This window comes from Erpetoichthys calabaricus, chromosome 4 (genome assembly GCF_900747795.2).
Source record: "Erpetoichthys calabaricus chromosome 4, fErpCal1.3, whole genome shotgun sequence".
In the NCBI taxonomy this organism is placed as follows: domain Eukaryota; kingdom Metazoa; phylum Chordata; class Cladistia; order Polypteriformes; family Polypteridae; genus Erpetoichthys; species Erpetoichthys calabaricus.
In genome coordinates, this window is record NC_041397.2 from 35576560 (window position 1) to 35604204 (window position 27645).

Consider the following 27645-nt stretch of genomic DNA (forward strand, 5'->3'; position numbering starts at 1 on the left):
AGTTCTAAATGTTTATTGAGATGTACACCTTGGAAAGTGCAATGAAATTATTTTGTCATACGTTTGAACACATAGATTACTACAGTCGAACATTAAAATTACAGTAGTACTGCAGTGTAAAGATGAACATTAAAAAAAAAAGCCAGCAACAACATATTTACAGCATCCAATTGAAATATTTAATGGACTATAGTACTATACAGTTATACAGAAAGTGACAGTGCAACATAAATACAAATGGAAAAAATTTGACAACATTAATAATACTGTGACTGAAAATTCACAAATTAATATTTCACATTAAAGTGTTATTCCAAGATAAGGAGCACACGCTGATAGAAGTTTGACAGTAGTAATATTCCAAAATAAAAGCATATTGACCAGTCTTATGGCCTTGAGGTCAAAGATGTTTGCATTAGAGGTGAGACCCCTGGAACGTTGCGTTTTGATAGTCCTCAGACACAGAGACTCTGCTCTGAGAGTCCAAGAATAGAGCAAGGAGAGTGACAGTGTAATTCTTTTATTGCCTACTAGCTGTGCCACCCATCTAAGATGGGCAGAAATCTAAGTACTCTACTGTAGGTAATGGAATGTATTTTGTAATGCATGTAGTAATGAAATGCATTGCATTTTTCATTCCAACGGATGGTGCATCACAAATATTTGTAGTAATAGCGCGCATTACTACATTTGTTTGTGATTCACCTTGTGATGCACCATCCGTTGGAATTAAAAATGCAATGCATGCCATTACTAAAAAGGTTTGTGATGCGCCATCTGTTGGAATGACCGAGATATAGCAACTGGTTGGACACACAGATACACAGGCACACAACATCCTTTCATTAAGGTGGATTTTCCAGATATAAAGAAATCTTGTTCTGCAGTCTATGCCATTTATTTGTATGTTTGGTCTATAATAATGAAACAATAGTTAAACTACACAAAATGATGGGTAAAAACAATACCTGACAACTCTAGTTAAAACAGTTTTGAAAAGTTTATCAATGAGTTCTTGAAACAGGAATACAAGACAAATCTAACAATCAACAGAACCTGTACTAAAATAATTTGCATTTACCTCTAAAGACACCTTGTGCTCAGGAGTGTCTCTAAAGCGGCCTCATACCTGTTCAAAACTGTGAATGATCACTTGCTAGAAAGGTAATATAATATAATCATTTGCATCTGTTATTTTTTATAGCAGTTTTTTTCTTTCTTAACTCTGTATATCCTTAGTCTGAACATTAACAGAAATAATTTAGGAAACATTACAATTGAAACATTGCAGGATGGCAAAGTGCTGTTTCTTAAAGCAGCTAGACACAAAGTATGGTAAGTGATCAAGAACAAAATAAAACACTGAACAGTATAAGACACCACAACAACATAGCTTTAAATCATTCAAGATGGACTTTCTCACATAGTTATCCCCAAATTTAGATAAAAGAATTAGAATTTAAAAGAGAAAGCCTGGAAACTATTTAAATTAAACATACTCTTCATCTTTCCCAGCAAGAGGTTTGTTCAGTGGAGTTGGAATTCAGTCCTTAGTTTTAACTTCTGCAGTACAAATATGTCCATCTTTGGGGGGGTGGGGGGGGGGATCAAGACCCCCGCAGGCCCCTGGGTGATTTAGCTCTTTAACAAAGAGCTGATCATACTTTTAAAAATGGAGCACACAAAGTAATGCAACAGGATATTTCTCACTGTTGATTTTGGTGTGAGACTTGTTCACTTCATCCCCCCATTCCCCCTTGATCGTTGCAGCTTGTCGATTCATTGAGCAGGGTGGGGGTGCCCTGCGATTATTATGGTGTGCAGATATTCAGTCATTTCATCAAGCTATCATTTCAGCCCAAGGATAATTGAGTTGGGGGGGGGGGGGGTCCCTTAGATCATATCTGCCAGCGGATAATCTATTGTTTCATCAAGCTGGGAGGTGTTTGGAAAAAAAGCCCCTTGCCATCTAAGAGTGCACCTGGATGGTAGATCCAGTCCTGGTCCATCTGAACCAGGGAATGTTTTCATTTCCTTCCCAACTATTTATGTGCCACTTGTCCAATGCTTATATCATCATTGGTACTTTGACATTTCTGTCATAGGTCGGGCAGATGGTACAATATCATTTGTGAAGCCTGCTTAATCCTGAACCTGGTCACCAAGGGACTGGAGCCTATTCTGTTTAGCACATGGCACAAGGTTAGAACAATCCCTGGAAAAGGATGCCAGTCCATCACAGAGTGAAAACTACTAAGGCCAATTTAACATCACCAAACCACCTAACCTGCATGTCTTTGTAATGTGGGAGGAAATGTTTTGACAGATGATGACAGATACAATTATTCCAGAAGTGATCAGGAAGAATCTAGCTATGGTGCCAATGATATCTCACACGTATACTGCTATAGGAATGTATTTCCTGAAGAAGTGCTGCATCATACAGACCCATTAAAAGTAAGTTTGGGGTGACTGGGGCAGCATCTGCAACATCTGATGAAACATATCCCAAGAGTTTGGAGCTGAAAATACCCTTTACTTCAACCAGGATACTATGCAATTCTGTCTTAGTCAGTACCTGATCCCTCTGAACAACTTGGAGAGCTGCTTTCACTAACTTGGTTCTCTCTGTCCCAAGTCCCTCCAAAAATGTGATACTTGGAGAGTTAAATTTGAATTCAACCTTATGATCTGCAAGTTGCTGCTTAAGTGAAAATTACAGAGTTTCAAAAGCATCATGGAGTTCAATTGCTCCTCCTCTGAATTGTGTGCCTCTATTAAACAAAATTTCAAATGGCTTACCACATCAGGCTACACATTGTCTTCAATGCTAAGGCATCCATGTCAATGCAGTTTAAGAGTTGTAGATGGACACAATTCATCACCATACATTTAATTTTAATGCTCCATTATTTCTTTGTATGATGACCCACCATGACATCATAAGGACCAAAATGATTCATTCCTATGGACCTGAATGGTGACTTGTATAGATGGAGATGTGCAGGTAGAATGTCTGCTATCTTGGGGATCACGGTGTTAGCATGCCATTTCTAATTCCTTTGGCACTTATACTGATGTGTCTTGATGGTCTTTCTCCCACCTGAGATCCAATATTTCTTTCTAATTCAGCAACCACACATTTATTTGCATCGTGGTGGCTCTGTGGCTAAGGATCTGTGCCAGTATCTGGAAGGTTGCTGGTTCAAATCCTATTACTACCAGAAGGAATCCTACTCTGCTGGGCCCTTAACCTGAAAATTGCCCCAGGGGCTGTGCATGCTTTGGCTCCCAAAGGTCATGTGAAAAGACAATTTCCCCCCAGGGGATTAACAAAGTATAACAAATCAAATTCAAAGCCAGGATGGAATAATGTTTCAAGTAGCTTCATGACATAGTGCTTGTGATTGAGTATAACTGGATGAACAACATCTAAATACAGACCACCTGCTCCACAATGTTTTCCTCCAACTTGTTTAAGTCAAGTTGGTAAGAGGAGCAAGGTTTTTTAAACAACTCTGTGGTTTTAAAGATTTACTTGTTGCCATGGCATGCCGTTCTTTTAGGAAGCTATTAGTGTGTGCTTGTTTAAGAGCTACAACTCTGAAGCAAAAGTATGTGACAGTAACAGTCAAATTCACTTCTGCAATAGTAGAATAGACTGGTGAGCAGTCTGTGATGTCCAGATTGCCGACTGAACGGCTTTAGTTTAAAGAGACACGGGTCCGTGCTGCCGCTATGAGCATGAGCTCCTCTGAGAATAATAACGATTTTGTTCATTTTAATAGAAGGTTTTAACGTACTGGTAATGGAAAGCGAAACAGGCGGCGTGAGTCCTGGTTGCTTCCAGTATGTGCCTGACAAAGACCTTCAAAGTTTAAAGACGGCACGGAATTACCTGGATTGGCAGGGGTATAGCAAAAGCAAGTACCTCAAACATTTTTGAGCATGCTGACCTCATTTTTATATTGAGGTAAATTGACATAAAAATGTTTTAATGTGCCTCTGATATCATCTTTTGGTTTGTTTTCAGAATAAACACATCAAAACAATTTTGGTGGGGCATAGTTCAAAACTCTAGATATTGTGTCGATATATTGATATTCAAAAGTGTCAAAACGTCAATGTGTATCTCAAAAACCTTAAGCTTAATTTCCGATTTAATTCCGAAATCAGTGTAAAAAAGTGGTCTGAAGTTCCCAGTAACAAACAAAAATAGTTTATTTGAAGACCAGTGTAATCTTTGCTAGCTGTGCCCCTATGACAGAATACTTTAGTGCTAAGTGGTGAAGTATGCTAAAAGGAAATCTGTGTGGAGAAATAAATCCAGATGGTCACTCTCGCTGGTATCTTATTCTGTACTGACTATTAACTTGCAGCTATTGCTGCCACCATCACACTTTATAATCCTGACCAGAATAAATACAGTGTATTAAAAATGAATGGATGGCTACAGACAGTCTGTGTACTACTTAAATATTACCTCTTGAAGGAAGACAAACGGCCTGGAAACACAAATAACACATGAAAACCATATTTGAACAGTGTCACACACGTGCGAGTAGGAGGCAGCTAAAGGGCCTGAGTAATTGTAATACCACCGCCGACCAGGGGGTGGCAGAGTGTGCGGACTGTCTTTCTCAGTTACTTGCAGACCATTACCGGGAAATCCTACCTGGTTCCAGTGCCCTCGAGGACATCACTTCCAGCCCCAGAGATGACGTCACTTCTGGTCCCAACAACATCACTTCAGGTTCCGGCCCCAGAGATGACGTCACTTTCTGGCCCGACAACATCACATTCCTTTCCAGCCCCAGAGATGATGTAATTTCCGGTCCAGATAACATCACTTCCATTTTCCCCGGCCCTAAAGATGACATCACTTCCTGACCGAGCCTTTAACGCCGTCATCTTTATTGTCTTTGATCAGTTCTGTTTTGGACTCAGTCTTGTGAAAATCTCTATTCAATCATTTCAATTTTAGCAGCCAGTAGTCAATATATGGGAGGCTGCCCCAAACCTTTATGATGTCTTTTGGCATTTCTTGTCACAACAGTTATAATGACATACAACAAATATATTTGACTGTATATACAGTATAACAAACTAGAACAAACATGACTTCCAGTGGCATTTCTATTGTAGAAACTCTTGTGGGGGTCATATCAGAACCTTCCTATATATGTGCACATTTCTCTAATATAAGCATGAACCTACCCAACTAATAATGTCTTACCCTCTTTTGATAATGATTAGTGAAACATTTGAGTTAAAAAAAAACCCATCAGATTACCAAAAAAAAAAATCAAACAATGTAATGCTATTGTATGCATCAGATCACTGTGATACCCACTGATAGCATCATCATCTGATAAAATACAACCTTACAGATTTAGACTAAGTAAAATGAGAGCCTCATAAATACCCACTGCTCAGGAAAATCTGTTTGCCACAAGTGGCCTTAACTGAAACAGCAACACCTCCACTTTAGGGTTTAGAATTGAATGGTTATTAGTAAAGAAAAGGCAAACTGCAATAACACGTAAAGAGTACGGAGACTGCACACACCTCACGGACTCAATCTCTCTCTGCACATTTGGCAGCAGAACCAACTGTGGCTATGTGTTTGCTACTCAGAACAAGGCCATTAAACAATAAAAAAAAAGATTTTCTACATATAGTACATGATTGTTCTTTGTCTATGATGCTTCTGATTCAAACAAGCACAGAACCAGGAGTATCATGCCTTTGGCAACTTTTCCTATGAAGTTGAACGAACACACACAGACTTCCTCGGTGGCATTTTCAAATTATCCTTATCCTCTTCAGAAATGGATGAAAATCAAGGTGCAGCGTAAAGTCTTATGAATTCCTGATACTGATCCTGTTTCTTTTTTTTTAATTATTGTGGCTACCTTTAAAGGTGCAAACAGCAGTAGATGTTTTATACCTCTTCACTGGTATGTTAACATGGCTTTGACTGGGTGAAGCTTAAACTAGAAGTGCAAACATGCGGTAGTGTAACCCAACAACAGGCGTTCCTCATTTTAAAATGGGCGATGACCTTCCATTTTGATTGCTAAACTGGAAAGTTTAGATTGCACATAAGAACAAGCCCTCAAGGGTACATAGAACATTACATGGCCAACTGGTTTGGCCCCTCCACAGGAAATAGACATGCACCACCCAGCAATAAGATGGTTCTTGTACTATGTGAAACTAACATTTCCCTAGATAAGTATATGATAGAATATTAAAAAGATAATTGCTAAAGAAGACAAAAGCCGAGGGTTGTCAGAAACATTTCACTAATAAGTTAAATTACTGAGTGAAATATATTTCTTAATTTGCCGAGCAACTGGTAGAACTGTGTCCTTAAGGCAGAAACGTCATTGAGGACTTCATCCTAGACAATGCAGTGCCGCAGGTTTTCACTGCTGCTCAATAAACCCAAAGCCACGCAGAGGCTGTATCTGTCAAACACACATAAAGTAGTATCCATAGGCACACAGGCAACACACAGAAAACACAGCCAGCATACACATGCATTAAAAATTAATGCTTAAGTGATATTTCAACATTGAGTTTTACTCATTTTAAACTGAAAAAAGGGTTGCAGGGGTTTATTGATGCAGAGGATGGAACAAGGAAATGGATGGTAAAAATAAACTCCTCAGAAAAATGAAAGGAACACTTTGAAAACACATCAGATCTCAATGGGAAAACAATTCCTGCTGGATATCTGCACTGATATGGACTGGGTAATGTGTTAGGAACAAAAGAATGCCACATCATTTGATGGAAATGAAAATTATCAACCTACAGAGGGCTGAATTCAAAGACACCCCAAAAATCAAAGTGAAAAAAATTGTGTCAAGCAGGCTAGTTGATTTTGCTGAAATATCATTGCAGCAACTAAGAATCATACTCAGTAGTTTGTATGGCCCCCACGTGCTTGTATGCATGCCTGACAACGTCGGGGCATGCTCCTAATGAGACAATGGATGGTGTCCTGGTTGATCTCCTCCCTGATCTGGACATCACTAAGTTCCTGGACAGTCTGAGGTGCAACCTGGCAGCATCGGATGAACTGAAGCATAATGTCCCAGAGGTGTTCTATTGGATTTAGGTAAGGCGAGTGTGGGGGCCAGTCAATGGTATCAATTCCTTCATCCTCCAGGAACTGCCTGCATACTCTCGCCACATGAGGCTGGGCATTGTCATGCACCAGGAGGAACCCAGGACCCACTGCACCAGCATAGGGTCTGACAATGGGTCCAAGGATTTCATCCTGATATCTAATGGAAGTCAAGATGCCATTGTCTACTATTGAGGTCTGTGCGTCCCTCCATGGATATGCCTCCCCAGACCATCACTGACCCACCACCAAACTGGTCGTGCTGAACCATGGTACAGGCAGCATAACGTTCTCCACGGCTTCTCCAGACCCTTTCACGTCTGTCACATGTGCTTAGGGTGAACCTGCTCTAATCTGTGAAAAGCACAGGGTGACAGTGGTGGACCTGCCAATTCTGGTATTCTATGGCAAATACCAATCGAGCTCCATGGTGCCAGGCAGTGAGCAGAGGGCCCACTAGAGGGTGTCACACCTTTAGTCCACCCGCATGAAGTCTGTTTCTGATTGTTTGGTCAGAGGCATTCACATCAGTGGCCTGCTGGAGGTCATTTTGTGTGGCTCTGGCAGTGCTCATCCTGTTCCTCCTTGCCCAAAGGAGCAGATACCGGTCCTGCTGATGGTTTAAGGCCTGTCTCCTGGAATCAACTCCATGCCCTTGAGACTGTGCTGGGAGACACAGCAGACATTCTGGCAATGGCACGTATTGATGTGCCATCCTGGAGAAACTGGACTACCTGTGCAACGTCTGTAGGGTCCAGGCATCGCCACATGCTACCAGTAGTGACACTGACTGTAGCCAAATGCAAAACTAGTGAAAAAACAGCCAGAAAAGATAAGGAGGGAAAAATGTCAGTGGCCTCCATCTGTTAAACCATTCTTGTTTTCTGGGTCGTCTCATTGTTGCCCCTCTTTCTAGCGCACCTGTTGTTAATTTCATTAACACCAAAGCAGCTGAAACTGATTAACAAAACCCTCTGCTACTTAACTGACCAGATCAACATCCCAGAAATTTCACTGACTTGATGCTATACTCTAATTAAAAAGTGTTCCTTTAATTTTTTTGAGCAGTATATATATACACACACACACACACACGTGTCCCATCATGTGACACAAATACGCCAAAACAAACACACATGAAATTTCAAGGCAGAATAACAAATGATTTAGAACCACCTCAGACATACTGTGTTTGGTTAGGTGCCTATCACAGTTTACTACAGGTCCTTCTCTTTCAGGATATAATACAAATTAGGCCTCGTCCATTTTTCTAGCCTGCGTATTCTAATACAGATGATTTTTAGGGTCAAGGCTTGTTGATGGAATCCAGTGCAGGCTATGCTATATAACACTGAGGTTTTTGTCCTTGTATTGTTATTGTTAGTTAGGCAGAGGCCAATCCAAGGTTGGACGCAATTCTGGTACAGAGCAAATTCACCCAACATTCTCATCATACATGTGATAACAAGACTCTCTAAAGACAGTGACCAGACCAGGCACTGAACCTTTATTTATATGGCTGCTACAGGTAAGTGCTAAACTGGGCTAACACACCAGTATTGCTGTAATAAAAGAGGCTGGATTAAGAGAATGGACAACATATGCATATTCAACCTGCACTCACAAAATCAAACACCGAGAATGGTATATTGAAAACTGGTAATTTTTCGTTTAAAGGGTTTGCCTATTTCTTCGCTTCTGTCTTTATACATTTCTCACGCTTACTTAGTTTCTTTTGTTAGTCCATTTTGCAAAATCTTCTTTAGATAAGTACTCTCTAGTGTGCATACTGTATTCTGGTGCAGCTTAATCAACCTTTCTCAAAGCTCATATTTTTATACACACCACTTCTTGATGTTCAACACATTGATGAAATGCACTGCGAGTCGTGGTATCCCATTCATCCCATCCAATCTCTTTAATGTTCACATTTTGATTTACAAAAACATGCTACACTGCAGAATATATCTATATAAACAAACATCGACAACGAAAGCAATGGTATAAATGAAACAAAGTCTATCTAGCACTTCTTCACTCTGATCCATAATAGCATTTTGGATTTTCCTTCTACTGGAAGTACAGAGAACAAGTTCAAGCCGGAAATAAAAAGTTATATATTTTAATCACTTATGCCTTAAGATTTAGAAGAACTGTTTTTAAATTAGTGAAATTTTATTTACAGTAAAGTGAAAAATTATGAAGCCAGACTTTGATTCCACAAGTATACCATTTGATATTAAACACCACATAGCCACAGCTGTTGCATGAAGAAAATGATGAATGATAACTGAAACTAATTATTAACTACTAGAATATACAATAACGGATGATCTGGGAAAAAGCTATATTCAAAACAAAGTGCCATGAAAACACAAGGAAAAGAATCATCCAATCAAATTTCCTGTATTTATTACATTTGCTCAAAAGAAATAATAATAAAATAAGACTGAAAAAATTTTGGAAAAAAAAAAGACAAAAGCATCAGTCCCAAAAATATGGAAGATTCATTATTCATAAATTGCAGGGAAAGGACCTGGCCCTACAAGGGATGCTCTGGGATGTGTAGTACTTGGTGAACCACTGAAGACATCATCATCAACTGAGCCTACAATACAAAGGCAATATAAAATATTGTTAGAAATGTGAAAACACCCACCTACCTATCCATTATTAAACCATTCTCAATCCAAGTCAGAGACAGCAATGTAATCCAATATACTGTACATTAAAAAAAAAATAGGATGTAGTGCAAGCATTAATTTATTTGCTAAACCCATCACCGGGCACAACTATACTTAAAATCACTTTAAAAAAATTAATTGTAAACATGCAGATTAAAAGCAATATTGTTTCAAATCATTTAAAACCAATTGTGGTTAATACCAATTGTGGTTAATGCCAGATTTGTTCAAATTAGATTGAGTTAAGCAGGTAGGTAATGACTGTAAACATTCTCAAGCTCTTAAGGTTGTATGAGCTGAAGCCTATCTTTGCAGCACTGGGAGCAAGGCAAGAACTGGCCCTGGACACAGAGTGTGGGTCTTTAACAGAGCCTATCACATTTATGTGGATGGGGAAGGAAAACCAGAGTAGCAAGTGAAAAACCCACAAAGACAATAACTGCCCACAACACAAAGACCAGGCACAGGATTCAAATCCAGGACACCGGATGCAAGAAGAAGCAGGGCTAAGGTGTATATTTGTAATTTGTTTTTGTTGTATTGAGGGTATTAGGTCCTCATTGTAAATGGAAAATGGTTGCTTTAATAGATGAAATAAATCTTAAATAAAAAACATATGAGATTAAATGTGAGCCACACCAGTAAGAATTTAGCCAGAACTCCCCAATAGCTTTTAAAATTCACTGGAATGACTAGCAACAGATAACACATTAGTTAAACTAAAGATCCAATAAAACACATTTGGCACTAAACACAATGTAAAAAACTCGAGTTGTAGTTTATAAACTTTGTTCTTTTGTCTGTTTGTTTAATTACAGTAAGTCACCTAACTGAAAATACTGTACCTTTTGGAATGTGTAGTGATACTTCTTAAATACTATATATAAAAAATACATATTATATAATAAAAATGAGCATAACACCATTTCTAGCAATAGTTAAATATTAGCAGAATTTCATCTTTTTTGAATGTGAAGCTTGGTAAAAGCTGTGTAAATGCTGTTCTCTTTTTTAGTTTTAAAGAAATGTGTACAGAACACTCATTCATAAATGCTCCAGCAGTTGTTATTTGCTCAACCTGCTGGAGGGAATGTGCTTTTAGAAGATCATGTTTAGTCTCTAGAAAGTACACCACAGAGAAGGACTGAATTTGGCAGCATGGTAAAGTGTCTAATTTCATTAATTTTTTTGACTCTTTTTTATAGAGTAGCTTTGGTTGCTGGCTCCCCTCTCTTTCTCTTGGGTAGTGTTGAAATTCTGTTTTGATTTGTTAAAGTGACTTGACTGTATGGAATGCAGTTTCTAATTAAATCAATAAAAATATAAACTTTTCAAACAAATATTTAGTTCCCTTTGCTGATTTACTATACTCACTTCATCAAAATCTAGAGGTGCAGGGATGAGACTACTCTTAATTTTGGGTGCCCCACACCCACCCATAATTTTTCATCTATCATGCCATGAAAATACTAATCTGAACATTTAAAAAAAAAAAAAAAAAAAAGAATCTCAAAAGAACACAATTTAATAATGATGCATAAACCCATATCTCATGCCAAGCCAATGTACAGCCATCTTTTAATCTAACAGATACATTTTGTGGATGTGGGAGTAAAACTGGAGTAGGTAGAAACTAACCAGACTCGGATTCAAATGCTCATCCCAGAATTTGCCAAGAAGCAGAGCTAGCTAATAAAACACTGTAGTAAATGTACGTACTTAGTGTATTTTTAAAAAAAAAATGCTCAACATATTCTGACACAAATCACTAAAGAAGACAGCAGTACTGCAATTTGTACTATACCTGTGGACAGAGAACTCATTCTGCGATCAGAAACACTAGTTCGCTTTATGTAGGGTTCACTAATTTTCTCCAGGAACATTTTTACTTTGTTCTTCTTTTCTTCAATAGACGAAAACAGATTCAAAACTTTCCCACTTACTGGGACTTTTTTGCTACTGAATCCCAACATGTAGGAAAGGTCAAAGAAGGCATCTGCTTTGAATCTGAAGGAAAAACTCAGACCTTTGCCATTGGTGTCATAACCAGTCTTTGCAAAAAACTCTTTGATTGTCTCTACAAAGTCAAACTGAAAAGAGAAAATACTGAATGTGAGTATAAGAGCAAAGGAAGAAATTACTTTGATAGCCGAGAATTTAAAAAAATAAATAAATAAATAAATAAATAAATAAAAAGTTTTCATTATTCACTTCAATATAAAAAATAATCATTAATCAACTGTTAAACTCAGGCAGTTATCTTCATGCTGTGAAAGTTATTATGCTTATCAACATGAACATTTATCTTTATTATAAATTTTGCTTTATTGTCTTTCCATTCTTGAACCCATTACTTAGTCATAAACTGAAATGGACTGGGCATGAGGACACATAATAGGCTAGAGTTGGTGCAAATTGCATAGTGCTCCTCTTATACACAACTATGGACAAAGGTGATTAATTATGCACCCCAGAGTGCTAATGAGGAAACTTGCTGAAACTGCCACACATCTGCACATGAACTCAGGGTCCACCAATTCACTCCATCAATCCCCCAGGGCTACTCATCTGCACAACTACTTGCATCTTACACCTACTCAGAGCCCTGCACACTGTCATGGACTCCTAAATGCTATCACCACAGACTTTTGTTTCACATTAGCTTTTTATCTGTATACTTACTAAGTTCATTCTTGCCTATTGTTTGCCATGGAGCCCTTCAGGAGGAATTGTCATACACACATTTATCTTATTTCACAGTCTCAAGGATATGTTGGTTCAAAACAAGGCACTGTATTGCAAAGTTGAGACAGTATTACTGTAAACATCTGATAAGAACTAATCAATCAATTCCCTAATTAACAAAAACAATTTTTTGTGAAGCTGAATTATATGCCTCCTGTTTTTTTGTTCATTGTTTTTACAGAGCTAACTAGTCAGTAAAATCATGCATGACATACGGGGGAATAAAAATTTTAAATACGATAACCGACATCACAAAGGTTATTCAGATCTTATCTTTGATGTGAGTTGAATCATTCGATGATTTGTAATAAAGAACCTCCTATTTAATAATTAATGTGGCTTATTTTTCTTCTACAATGCCTACAAATATCCCTAAATCATCATTAACAAATATGCACTACAGATATTGTTTATTAAATTGTTTTGTTTTTTTGTTTTTTTTAAAAACACAGATTGGTCACCATTACCCTATTTTTTCCACAAGATTGACTGTTTTGTGAGAGGCATCACCATTTGTGCAGAAAATGTAATCTAAAATATGTACTAAAGGGTCATGTATGCACATAATCCAGTGAAAGAATGGGCAAGGCTAAAGGTTTAATTAGCTTTGGATGCAGTATAGTAGTGGGCACCAGGCATACAAGCAAATGTATATTAGATCAGGAAACCATAAGGAAAATCTGAGGCAGACACGACTTGGCTATAGTTTGTAATCTAAACAATTCAGGACAACAGTGGTGCTGAATCAGGAATATTAAAATGCTTATTTCTCAAAGGAATATTCCACCCAATAATTATATGTATTTCTATACGAGACTTACTCTGTGTAGTTTGTAGCGATGGACAAGAAAAATACTTACTCTTACTGTATATGATCATGCAGAACAGAGATAAAGTTTCCAATAGAATAAATGTTTATGGTGACAACCATCAGAAAACAGCAAATAATATTAAATCATCCATGAAAAAAATCTCAAATCAGTTGTGTCGTATAACCGTCACATCAAGACGTTCAGTCATATGCTTACAACTGGAAAAAGGAAAGAATTTTACTAAAATATTACTAATATAAGTCACTTCCAGAAAGAGCTCTTGCTAATTATAGTGGAATATGTTCAAACACGCTCACTCATACCACCTGAATTCCAGCCTTCTTTCATTGGTCATGAGTCCACCCCAATAACAACTTAATCACTGGCTACCACTTAATTTTGGTTAATATCAACAGTGCAAATTTCACAGAGAGTTACTGTATATACAACTAAACGTTAAAGAAAAGCAAGTGAAAACATTATCAGCAAGTGAATATGTCTCGCACGTGTGCATATCCAATATGCTTCACCAAGCAAAGGGCCAGTTCACCCGTGCTGATTTATAGCCTGCTGCTAAAAAAATCCAAAAGGTGCTTCAGTTGCGGATATGATAAATGTAATGAAGGGAGAAAGATCTACAACTGAAATTCTTAGGCATATAAAAGAATGCTCCATTTTCGTTCACAGGAGTGTTTTCTGGAAGTGCTTTATTTAACCAACCTTGTTGACTTTTTTTGCCATCACTTACCTACTACAAGCATAAGTAGTAGGGTTGGGTATCAATTTAATTCTGAGTCATAATGCCCCAATTCTATTCGATATCAATTTTACCTTGACTGAATTAGTGTGCACGGATATATTTGAAGTGGTGGCTTTTATTAAAAATTATTTAACCATGCATAGAGAACATTATTATAATGTGTAACATTTCAGTAACACTATATTTGAATGATGTCTATAGTGACTTCGTAACATATGCATAAGCATGGAATGACATTTATATAGAAATACTTGATTAGTAATGAACAGTTAACATCAGTGTTTAGAAGATGTGGAACAAAATATCATTGCTGTTTAAAAAAACTTTTTCAAAGGACTACACACATTCAAAAGATTTATATGGCCACGTCAGACTTAACACATATTATGGGGCAGCTCCTTGTTTTAATATAATGCAATGGCATCTACTTTATAAAACATCTGTATCATCTTGTGAAGAATATTGTAGAATAATCAAATACTGCTCCTTAAATATTAAATATCATTCAGTAACCTATTTGTGTTTTATGAATCTCCATGCAGACACACTTCAACTAGACTGTTAGCGAAATGTATTCCCCTTTTGGACATTTAAAATAATCTTGAATTAGTCGCAATTAAACATAGCGGGAAGACTCGTGTCTTTCTATAATTCTTCTCGAAAATGTGTCCTCACAGTTTTCAAACAAAAAGAAAGCATTTTAAAATGAGGATCTAGAGCTGATGCTTGTTGACAGTGGCGTTGAATGAATGGAACATAAAAGAAAAGGAACTGGCCATTGTGACTGAGAACACCGCTAGAATGGAGCCAATTCAAGTCGGCTGCTTTGAGCACACGCACACTTTAGTATGGCGTGCTGATCTGAAAATTCCAACAGTTGCCCTCTTGCTTTGCTGGGTGAGGTACATTGCAAATTCTTTTCTACTGTAGCAGTACAGTTAGCTAGCCACATGCCTAAAGATAGTCTATGTTTATTGGATTTACCAACAAACATACCTGTAATTAAAGCAGTCACACAATGGAATAGCGTATTGGAAATGCTAGATAGGTTTATGAAACAACAGCGAGTCGTTTCAGCAGCTCTGCATATTAGCAGTGAGGTTGCTCCCGGTGTGTCTGGCATGCAGCATGCTTGTCTGAAACACATCTGTCACAGGTGCCTAGTCATTTTTAAAGCGCGATTGTCATGTAGGAATCTGCTGCCCTGGATGTTCAGCTGTCCACACATCTGATTTAAGTGTCGACGATGCCGATTTAAGTTAAAGAGGACACACCATATTAGGCAAAATAGTAACTTGCTTTTTCTGCAGCAATTCTTAACTGGTGCATTAGCGCCATCTACTGGATAAGAAAGCAAAAACGAATATGAGCAAAAATCTACATTTAGCAATTGGTCAGGATAGAGATTCACGAGGCTGATCTTAAGACTTTAGGAATCAATATTGAATCATTTAAACGAAAAATAATGATATTTTTACCAAGGCCTACTAAGTAATATTTTTTTTTTAGCATTCTTGGACAAAGTATTCTTTTAGGAAGGATGGGGTATGACAGGTGATGACGCTAATAAAATTCTCTCCATCTAAAAATGGAGTGGCTACCACAGCCTAAGGGTAAGGGACATCAGTAAAACAGAAAGGCATTGCCTAGTTCAATGAATTCTGGCTCCTGCTGGTTCATACTAATGAAATAACCAGGATATGATAGAATAGTTTGCACGGCTTCTCAGGGGCAACAATGCAGGCTGTAGTAAAGGCAAGGATGTATTTTTGTAACATGCTTCGGGTCCTTTGATATGAACAGAGAAACATTTAAATGCCACAGAATATATTAACATTGTTGCCAGCCAGGCATATTACATTATGGTAGCAGTGTTCAAAATTTCCTTCGCAAGGATAATGATTTATTTATATCTATTTAACAAGGATAGAAAAGAACAGAAATAGTTTCATAAGTTTTAAGAGTACTAACTGTTACTGAACCCTGCATTAACCCTGACAGATCTGCAGTACAAGTATGTGCAGAAGGATAGAAGCCATACCTGAAGGTCATAACTCTCTCCCCAGACTGACGATATGATATTATTCAATCCATTTTCAATCTCATAACGTATAACAGGATGCCTTGTATTTACAATTATGGCAAACGTTTTCCCTTGAAACAAAAACAAAAAAAAAAAAGTCACTCATCTGAACATATCCTCCAAAAACTTTCCAAGACTTTCCCAAAATAATACTATAATTCAGTTTAGTGCAGGAAATTAAACTATCTTTTAAAACAATTCACATTTGAATTACATAGCATGTTCTTTCTTATGTACCCCTGTAAGATATAGTACCACTCAGCTGGGAACTGGAAAGTTTTAACACCAAAAGTAAAAGTCACCTTCCCTAGAATGAACAAAACATTTTGAATTGCCAATAAATTAGTTTTTTTTTTCAGATCTGAAGCTAAGAAAAAAAAAATTTTAATTAAAAAAATTAAACGGTTATAATAAGTGAAACTAGCCACTGCTATTCCGACAGTTTCTTCAGTTGTTTCACTCTTCCAGTGTTCCGATTGTACAGTATTTCATAGTCACACTCTCTCTGTGATCCTCCTTTATCTTCTGTGATGTTCTGTTTATGCTGCCTGTCGGGCTTGTAAAGTGTAATGTGAATGTTTCAGGGATTCATGGAATGCAGAACTTAGTGTACCTGTATGACATTTTGCTCTCAATCACCCATCCAACCCACCTATTTTCACGGTACTATGCTGGCTACTACAGTATTATCCTTGATGTTGTTGTGAAGTGGTAACAATTACATGCAGCTCAGTGCAGTATTCTGCCTTATTATGTTTAAACATATAGTTTTTTACTTCTTCTCCTCCACCTGCTACTTTAAATATTACTGTTACTACTATAATAATTCTTTACATTTATATAGCACTTCTGTCACTATTCAAAGCACTTTGCAAACTACACGTAGAGAGAACTCAGGATGTGAACCCATGTTCTCCTTACTGCAAGGCAACAGCACTACCACTGTGGCATTAGTATTAACATCTCTGTTGTGAAGTCTTAGTGTTAGTATCAGAAAAATACAAAACATCATGATTTCCAAGGAAATTACAAAATGCCTTCATGAGTGCCATTTAGTGGCTCAAGATACCATAAAATCATGATGTCATTTATTCTCAAATGTGAACTCTGAGTGTAGAACTCTTTGTTAACTACTTCTTATATCCTACTCTGGGGAATGATAAATTAGTATTCTTGTCAGACCTTTACACTTAAATACTAATACAAATCAGTAAATCTTAACTATTTTTCAGACTAATGTTTTATTTATTTCCCCAACTTCTATTTATCCTTTTTCAAACCTGCTCAATCCAGTTCATTATGTCAGATGCATCAGTCTATTAAATGACACACTCAAGAAAACCAGGACAATGTAGAATCACCAACTTAACACAAATCATATGGCATCAAAACAAAAAACTCAAGCACAGATAGGGCAACATAGAAACTCTACACAGTAGCCTGGCATGGACTCAAACCCAGCTTCCTGGTGCAGCATCTTGGTTGGGGCTGTGAGGCATCAGTACTAAGAACTACTCCACTGTGCTGACTTAATATTTTATTTACTTAGATTCTGGAAAGTCTATGCAAACTTAAAATAAAATGTCCCATATTTATAAAGTACTATGATATTTTTTTTTCCCAAGGCAGAACAAGTACACATGTAACATGAACTTATAAAATATACAACTACTTCAGACGCAGCCTTTTTGGAAACAAAAGCACAGATACAGCCTTTGACAATTTGTTGCATCAATTTATTTTTACCCTGAAAGCTTACTACCTCAGTACTTCAAGCTATTCAGTGTATACCAGCCCAAATTCATTCATCACCTTATGTTGACTCAATTCTCATTTCTTTTTAAGTGGGTTAAAAAATTCTCAAAGATAGATAAAATCTTGCACTAGAAAATTCTGGGCAATAGATTTATTTTTTCTAAATTGTATACATAAAAAATGGCCTACCATTGTTTTCACAGTTAAGCAACACAGTCTTCATCCTCCAGGCTTTTGTAAAGAGAATAAGAGGTTTTGTTAGCAGATTTTCCCTGAAGTCCTTGTAATCCTTATGACTTTTGATGACAATAAACCTGATTTTAAGAACATAAATAAAATGTTTATTATAGATGTGGCATTTGCCCCAAACAATCCTAATTAAAAATAAAAACAATTTAAACACAATAGCAAAATTTAACAATGAATAAATACATAAATATTAAGAGGTATTCAGATATATACTGGGATCTAGTTCTGTCCATTTTTTTTTGTGAAATGCAGGAACTCTGTTCTTATTATAGAACACATTTTCAAATAATAAATTGGTATCCACCATAGTTATTCCCATGATAATTTTAATTACTTTGACCATGCCACCTCATAATTATTCACCTCCTCACAGTGTCACATCACAGTTCTGGAGTCACGTTTTTACCTGCACCCTATCCATGTTCCCTACTTCTTGGCCTTTTCTGGCTTTTCCTGTATCCACATGTGAGTTCATCTGTGCATGATCTCTACCCAGAACCACTGTTTCCTTATCTAGCCCATTAGGCAATGTAAGACTGTCTGTAACAGCGGATGTTTATGCTGCATTCACATACTAATAGAAATACAGGAAATACATGTTTCTCATTTAGCAAACAATGGCGTGTTTGCCTGCTACTGCTCGTCAGAAACTTTCTCCTTATCTTTCACTGACACTGTGTGAACATGAGCATGTTACTTCACCTGACTGACATTATGTGAACATGAACAAGTTAGTTCACCTGACTGAGGTCCAACTGGGGAAAAAAAGAAATGTAATCAATTGTATCTCATGTTATAGATCATCTTAGATAAAGGCATCAAACAAATAACTAAATGTCTTGTTTATGTTTGTGCCATTTTCTTTTCAAAATATTTTTGAAAACTGCAGCTGAATATTTAATTTACTATTGTGCTCAAAGCCTAGTGTTTGCAAATTCTCCTTATATCTGTAAGGTATGTCACCATTTATTCTGCGCAGCTCCCACATCCCAAAAGACACAATAAAATTGAGTGTGCAATGGAGCCTGTTTCAAGAGAAGTTTCTACTTTCCTGGAACAAGCAATAGCCCCCGTCTCCTGGAGTTTGTGAGGAAAACCACAGAGGATTGAATTACAATAATCAATACAAGATATAACCAGGGCATTTACAAGAAGAGCAGTGCTATTAGCTATAAGAAACGAGTGTAGATGGCTGATATTAAGTAGATGAAAATATGCAGACCGAGTGATATCATTAATATGTGCTTCAATTTTAAGGTACTATCAAGAATGACACCTAAACTCTGAACCTGAGAAGAAGAGATTTATCAATAGTCAGAGAAATACTGTCACATTTGGCCACAACAGTTTCAGTTCCTACCAGAAGAACATCTGTTCTATCACTGTTTAGTTTGAAAAAGATAGCAGACAACCATGATTTAACTTCCTGCAAGCAGTCGGAGAGGGAAGAAGGTGGAAGGGTGGAATCAGGCTTAATAGACAGATAAACCTGGGGATCATCAACATAACAATGGAAATGAATATTAAATTTCCTAAAAATAAAATGAAGAGGCAGAAGGTAAATAATAAACTGAAGGGGGCTTAAGGTGAAGACCTGAGGTACACCATTAACAACTGGGCAAAGTTGTGATCTGAATTTTTTTTCACTATACAAACTGACTACGATCCAAGAAATAAGATTTAAACCACGCATGTTGAATACCAATGATACCAATTGATTTTAATCTCTCTAGGAGAATATCGTGAGAGATTGTGTTAAAGGCAGAGCTCAGATCAAGAAGTACAAGTATGCTTAACAGCCCAGAGTCAGCTGCCATCAACAGATCATTGGTGATTTTGCCCGGGGCTGTCTCAATACTGTGAAACAGACAAAACCCAGACTGAAATTGTTCTAACAAAAGGTTGTAAGTAAGGTAAGAGTGAACATGCATGTCAACAGTTTTTTCAAGCGTTTTTCAAAGGAATGGTAAATTTGAAAACGGATGATAATTATTTAGAATGTATTTGATCGAACTGGAGTTATCACAGCCATTTTAAAAGATAAAAGAAGAAGAACAGACATAAGGGAAGAATGTATGATGCCAGTTATTAAAGAATAAAGAGAAGGCAAACAAGATTTAACCACGTGAGTAGGAAGTGGATCCAACTAACAGGTGGAAGGGTTTAGATTTTCTAATAATACCAGATATTTCCTTTACACTTGGAAGTTTAAAATTAGAAGGAAAAGAAGAAGGGGGAATCATAAAATGTTCCATGTGCAGAGTTTCCTAAAGATGTCAACTGCTGGTGGATATTGCCAACCTTAGAATTAAAGGTCACAAAACAGTTACATTGATCAGTGTTGAGATAGAAGATTGTCAAGTGGCCATAGAATGCAGTTTACAATAGAAAGTCCTACTATTCCCTTCTCCAGACCTAATTACTGCTGTATAATATTTAGTTTTTGCTGCAGTCAGAGCATCCTTATAAATAGTATGTGTTCATCATGCATATTCTTATTGACTGTAAGGTCCATCTTTGTATAAAGGCGTTCCAAGGGTTGACCTTTAGCTTTAAGTTGGCGTAGTTCCAGGGTAAACCAGGGGGCAGAATGGGTGAAAGACAGTCTGGATTTTCAAATGAGTAACGTTATCTAAAAGACTGTATAGTCCATCATTGTAGTGGGAACCCTGCTCATCTGGGGTAATTAAATTGTTGCTGCTGGACAAGCTGTCAACTCCATTGGAGAAGACCATTAAATCAACATTCTTAATGCTGCAAAAATGAGATAGAATGAGGTGGGTTTAATTTAGATAATATTAAACTGACATTAAAGGAATACCAGTTTGTAGTCAAATATAGACAGGTCAGATGCTGTACAATTATAGTTAGTAACACTGGAGCCAGAGATAAGATCAAGAATATGGCCTTTGAAATGAGTAGGAAAATCTATAAATTGCTGCCAACTAATACTTTCAAGGGATGATATAAAATCCTCATAAAAGTGTTAGTAACAGTGTCCATATGTAAATTAAAATCACCCAGTAAAATAACATTAGAGGACATAGAACAATGGGAATTTGCAAACTCAAACAATTAATTTAAAAAACCCTTATTCAGCTGGCACAGTGGCAAGTATACTGGGAGTAAGTCAATTGATTTGTAAGACAATGGACTCAAATGAGGCATTCTAAGACACAGTTTTCGAGGATACTCTCCATTTCTCATTGTATAGTATCGCAAGACCGCCACCCCAACCAGAGGCACGGGGTTGGCAGATGTAAACGAGCCCTGAAGGAACAGATTGACTAAGCTGCAAAAAATCATTGGGTTGTTGCAGGGTCTCAGTCAAACAAAGAAAATCAAACTTCCAGTCAGTTAGCAGATCATCAAGGACAGGACACTTACTGGTGAGTGAACAGATGTTAAATAGCCCAGTGGCAAGACTGTTTTTCACATGTGCTGCAATACCTGATCGTGCCAGGTTTGCTAGCACACTATGGTCAACAGTATGTCTAAATCTCCGTAAAGGTAGAGGAAAAGCAGACCAAAAAGACTAAGTTCCATTGAGACCCGCAGTAAATGTATTTCTGACGAGAATGACAAAGAATATCCTGGTGCTGATACAGCGTCAGTGGTGGCTGAGAGGGGTGAAACCAGTATGTGTGTTACTACTTCCTATGACTATTTCCTATGATTTAATTTCACATTTCTTTTACTAGAAAAACATTTCCAAGCAACTAGTTGTAATTAAAGAAGGTGATCTATAACTGTATTACAGGTAGTGATCAAATTCAGAAAACAATTCAAGCACAACTTCAAAATCTACTGTAGGAGGATAAGAATTATGTTACATTGTTAAAACTCTCCTATTTGATCATCAGAAATGGATGCTCTATTACACAGGTTTTACATCTGAAGCTCACTAAAATAGCTTTAACAGTCCTTACATTAAACAGCCAAGTTGCATTTTACATACCAATTAACAGAGTTTAAAATTTCTTATCATATGCATCCCTCCAACCATGATAACAATGAACTTGCAACATGGAACCAACATCCCTTGCCCGTGTTTTTTGGCCTCAACTCTGATTTGGACTATTATAAACATGTATTTTCACTTTTCTGTTGACTTTTCCCAATTTCTGGTACACCTTCAGCCATGTATTGCTCTCTTCAGAATCATCCCATATGTTAATTCTAATGGAACTGCTTATGTTACACTGCTGATTCACTTTCTACTTTTACTAAAATTCAAAAACACTGTAATATCCCTAACAGTGGTATTATTCTATGTAAAATGAAAAAAATAAAACTTATTTAACAGATATCAGCCCAATATAGTCTATAAAATGTAGCAGGCTTTATTGGAAACAGCTCCTTTTTTCAACAACCTACAGGAATATTAGATTTTAGACATTTTCTGTTATTTGCTTCATAATGTCTCACCCACATGAAGCAGAAACAGAAAAGCTTAAATGCAAAAATGTAATATCACAAGACAAAAAAAAATACGGGTAACAATTTTAGTTGTACAGGTTTAAAAAAAAATAAAGATTAATCGTAAAAACATGACTGCTTATTGTTTGAAATCCATTGTCCAATCTCCACACTCTCAAATAAAACAGTTTGTTGTCTCAGACTACCACATTTTAAGATTCTTGCCAACTCCCAAAGAGCTCATTAAACTGCTGCTCACCAATTTTCCCACTGGCTCCACCTGCTGAACTATTAACCATACTTCCTGGCAGTAACTTGGGTGCTGGGAAATGACAAATAAATAACATTTTACAAGTTCAACTGCTTGTAAAAATGAATATTTAAAAGCAATCATTCAAAAGGAAGGAAAAGCATGTGGAAAAAAAAAAAAGAAGGTGGAAGGCGTATAGTGTGTAGATGCCACATGGGCTGGATTTACCAAGTCAAAGTTATATCTTCACAAACATATACAGTTAGGTCCATAAATATTTGGACAGTAACAAGTTTTTCATAATTTTGAAATAAAGCAATCATTTTGTGACTTAACTGTAGACTTTCAGCTTTAAGTGGTTTACAAAAAATATTGTATCGTATATAGAAAAGCCAAGCAAAATGACACCTTTTATTGGCTAACTAAAAAGATTACAATATGCAAGCTTTCGAGGCAACTCAGGCCCCTTCTTCAGGCAAGATGTAATACAGAGACTGAAGTTTCCTATGTTTATATACACACTCTAGGACAAGAATCAACATCGGTAAATCTTTAAATGAGAAATTTTAAATGTAAAAAATTAATAGATTCATTCAGGCTAGGGTTAATTTAACAAGAGAGAAAAGATCTCTGGATAAGATAACTGTCCAACGTATAGGAATGACAGCCATTTATTTTCATAGTTCCCAACCCAAAATACCAAACTTACCCTTTAATGTTTGTGATGTGCCATCTGTTAGTATGATAAACGCAATGCATTTTATTACTAAAATGCTTATGATGCACCAACTTTTGAAATTAAATGTCAGGAATACAGCAAACAGGCAAACGCATAGAAACTTATCCTTTTTCTTAAGGTGGTGTTTTGCACTCGAGGCAGTTAACTTGAACTGGTATGAATATAACGTGTTAATAAAACATGTGTAATAAAATGTGTTGCTTCACTGTTGTTTGCTCAGCTGTCTACTCTGCGCATGTAGTTGAAACAGGTCAAGCTAAGTGAACGTGAAGAGGTAAAAAGATTCACAAATTGTGAAACTGTATGTAACAAAGATTTGCCCCAGGACAGAACCCAAGGACCACGTTTTTAACACTGTTCTGCCAAAATGACTATAAAACACATCGCCTGCAGTCCGTCTTGAACCTACCGGTATGCTATAGTAAACGCGAATGACAAAATTGACATTAAACTGGTTGTCTGACTTGAGGTCTTCACTCTCAACCAGCTTTAATCGCGGCCAAGCGACTTTCCTTACCTTTCCATGATGTTTTCCAACTCGTACTGTTTCCCATCTAGCACCACGCTTTTCTCGCAAAAAACATTGTATCCTCCAAAATGGTTTTGGATTTTAAGCTCATTTTCCGTTTTCTCGAAATAGTTCCCCTGTAGTTGAATTAGCAGCTCCAGTGGCAACACGGCAATTTCACAGTTGCAGGTGGTCAAAGTACTAAGTTCTCCAGAGGAAATCGAAGTAAAGCCCACCGAAAAACCGCGACTCGTGCTACTCCTGGAAACATGCCGCTTGCCCCCTTGAGACATGGCGAGCTGTGTGATAGAAGCAGACCGTCGCGTTTCTCCGCACCTACAGGTGTAAGCAGCACGACACAGAACGCGCGTCTTCTCCGTTCTTACGTCACTCGCCAGTGCGCCCTGACCGGTTCGACCCGGAGTGACTCAACCTGAAAGTGGAGTCGGGAGGCGCAGTCTGACGTAAAACGTGCCTGAATTTCTTCAACAAAGGTAAAGAACGAAATGTTCTGATGTTTTAATGAGTGGGGCAAAGTTGACGTCAGGTGTACAGGTACTTTCGTTTACTATTTAATCGTATTTAATTATAATTTTGCTAAACGTATTTGACAGTTCTCATCTGTTTTGTATATTCCAAAGAGCAAACCGCTTTGAGTTTCAGATCGCCGTACGCTGAGGCTGCCACACTTTCATAAATTCTTTAAAGTTTTAAAGTTTTAGAAATCCTGTGACTCAACTTTAACTTGGAAGAGGGGAGGGTGATGCTAATTTTAATTGCACCGCAGTGATGTTCACGGACCTTTGGTTGGCAATGGTTCGAACGCAGAGAAGAGTCACTGTACAGAACACGCTCCATTTTAATCCTTGACACAGATTAATGCCCATTTTTATATTTCAAGGGATGTATGGATATAATTCAAGGGCATATTAACATATGAACAGCCTTGACAACAAATATTTGGCCATGATTGCTGATAACGTTAGAATATTAGAAATACACTACACTACGCCTCCACAATTGTATGTTCTTTATTTTCCTAATATAATACGAGATACCTAAAAGTACTTAACAAGTTGTAGGTCAATAATTCAGGAAGAACCCACGGAGCAGGGGGTGTACTAAAGAAAACAAAATCATAAGATCATTAACACAAGATAAACTTCAGGATCATCTGGAATTTTCCAGTCCAGCTCATCATCATTTGCCTTTAAAGTTAAGTTAACAAATCAATATTATATCAAATCCCACACAAATTTATTTATACAGAAAATGAAAGAATGCCGACCAAGCAATATTTCATTTATTTAAGCTCAGTCCAAATCATATGCAAAATCTCTTGTTCTAAAGAAAAAGATAAAGTCCCATATGAAAACTTGGTTGAAGAGTCTTACTTCCCAGTTTAGGTCTACCATACCAAACAAATATAATAGTTTAACAGTCAATGGAGTTTGGGATTGTCAACTTCCTCTTGTGTGAAACCTAAAAAAGATTCTAATCCAGTGGGTTCTACATCAGAAGATGATGAAGATGGTATAGAAGATAGACAACCTGATTTTTTAAAAGGAGGTTTTCATCTGAAGAAAAAATATGCTACTTGCTTTAAATGAGATGGTGGTAACCTGGGTTTTCGATCACATCCTTTATAAGTAAGATTATGTTTTTTGAATAATACCTTATTTATGGGGAAACGTGTATATATTCAATAACATTTTTATTTTTCAGTTTGCCCTGAGAAGGATATTGAGAAAATCAGATTATTTTATTTAGGTTTATATAGTAGAGTATACAGGGAAGCAAGATTCTTCAGGTTTATTGGGACCTAATCTTTTTCTTTAGAACATAAACATTTGTATATCATTTAGGACTAAGCTTAAACAAATGGGCTTTTCATATCATTATTTATTGTAAAAAATATGTGTTTTTTATTTTGGATTCGTTATAATATTCATTTGTTTCATGATATTTACAGGCATATTCTCCTGCCCGGAACGCGGGTCACCGGGGCTCTCCTCTGGAGCCAAGCCTGGAGGTGGGGCTCATTGGCGAGCGCCTGGTGGCTGGGCCTGCATCCATGGGGCTCAGCCGGGCACAGCCCGAAGATGCAATGTGGGTCCCCCTTCCCATGGGCTCACCACCTATGGGAGGGGCCAAGGAGGTCGGGTGCTGTGTGAGTTGGGTGGTGGCCGAAGGCGGGGACCTTGGCAGTCTGATCCTCGGCTACAGAAGCTGGCTCTTGGGATGTGGAATGTCACCTCTCTGAAGGGGAAGGAGCCTGAGCTAGTGCACGAGGTCGAGAGGTTCCGGCTAGATATAGTTGGGCTCACCTCGACGCACAGCTTGGACTCTGGAACCAATCTCCTTGAGATGGGCTGGACTCTCTACCACTCTGGAGTTGCCCCCGGTGAGAGGCGCCGAGCGGGTGTGGGCATACTTATTGCCCCCCGACTTAGAGCCTGTTCATTGGGGCTTACACCGGTGGATGAGAGGGTAGCCTCCCTCCGCCTTCGGGTGGGGGGACGGGTCCTAACTGTTGTTTGTGCGCATGCGCCGAACTGCAGTTTGGAGTACCCACCCTTTTTGGAGTGCCTGGAGGTGCTAGACGGCATACCTTCTGGGGACTCCTTCGTACTGCTGGGAGACTTCAATGCTCACGTGGGCAATGACAGTGAGACCTGGAAGGGCGTGATTGGGAGGACTGGGCCCCCCAATCTGAACCCAAGCAGTGTTTTGTTATTGGACTTCTGTGCTCGTCACAGATTGTCCATAACGAACACCATGTTCAAGCATAGGGGTGTTCATATGTGCACTTGGCACCAGGACACCCTAGGCCTCAGTTCGATGATCGACTTTGTGGTCGTGTTGTCGGACTTGCGGCCACATGTCTTGGACACTTGGGTGAAAAGAGGGGCGGAGCTGTCAACTGATCACCATCTGGTGGTGAGTTGGCTTCGATAGTGGGGGAGGATGCCAGTCAGGCCTGGTAGGCCCAAACGTGTTGTGAGGGTCTGCTGGGAACGTCTGCCAGAGTCCCCTGTCAGAAGTAGCTTCAACTCCCACCTCCGGCAGAACTTCGACCACGTCCCGAGTCCGAATTGGGCCATGTTCCGTGCCTCTGTTGTTGAGGCGGCTAACCGGAGCTGTGGCCGTAAGGTGGTCGGTGCCTGTCGTGGTGGCAATCCCCGAAACCATTGTTGGACACTGGCGGTGAGGGATGCCGGCAAGCTGAAGAAGGAGTCCTACAGGACCCTTTTGTCCTGTGGGACTCTGGAGGCAGCTAATAGGTACTGGCAGGCCAAGCGGAATGCGGCTTCGGTGGTTGCTGAGGCAAAAACTCGGGCATGGGAGGAGTTTGGGGAGGCCACGGAGAACGACTTTCGGACGGCTTCGAGGAGATTCTGGTCCACCATCCGGCATCTCAGGAGGGGGAAACAGTGCAGTGTCAACAGTGTATATGGTGGGGATGGTGCGCTGCTGTCCTTGATGCGGGACGTTGTGGGTCA

General features: G+C 38.2%; 1 protein-coding gene across 1 annotated transcript; it reads right to left on the reverse strand.

The window, feature by feature from the left end:
• Window positions 1-8969: 8969 nt before the first annotated feature.
• On the reverse strand, window positions 8970-24576 carry LOC114649943 (mesenteric estrogen-dependent adipogenesis protein-like). Its single transcript, XM_028799332.2, has 5 exons — window positions 24152-24576; window positions 18167-18291; window positions 16181-16293; window positions 11627-11912; window positions 8970-9746 (listed from the first exon to the last, which is right to left on the reverse strand). Exons 1-5 carry the CDS (start codon window positions 24433-24435, stop codon window positions 9649-9651), a joined length of 906 nt encoding a protein of 301 aa, XP_028655165.1. The 5' UTR covers window positions 24436-24576; the 3' UTR covers window positions 8970-9648.
• Window positions 24577-27645: the final 3069 nt, after the last annotated feature.

Bases quoted from the DNA above. Each gene is read 5' to 3' on its own strand.
- LOC114649943 (XM_028799332.2), bottom strand. From the start codon at position 24,435: ATGTCTCAAGGGGGCAAGCGGCATGTTTCCAGGAGTAGCACGAGTCGC. The intron at 18,292-24,151 runs GTAAGGAAAGTC...TCTTAAAATCAG, and splicing joins TTGGAAAACATCATGGAAAG to GTTTATTGTCATCAAAAGTC. The intron at 16,294-18,166 runs GTAGGCCATTTT...TTTTGTTTCAAG, and splicing joins GCTTAACTGTGAAAACAATG to GGAAAACGTTTGCCATAATT.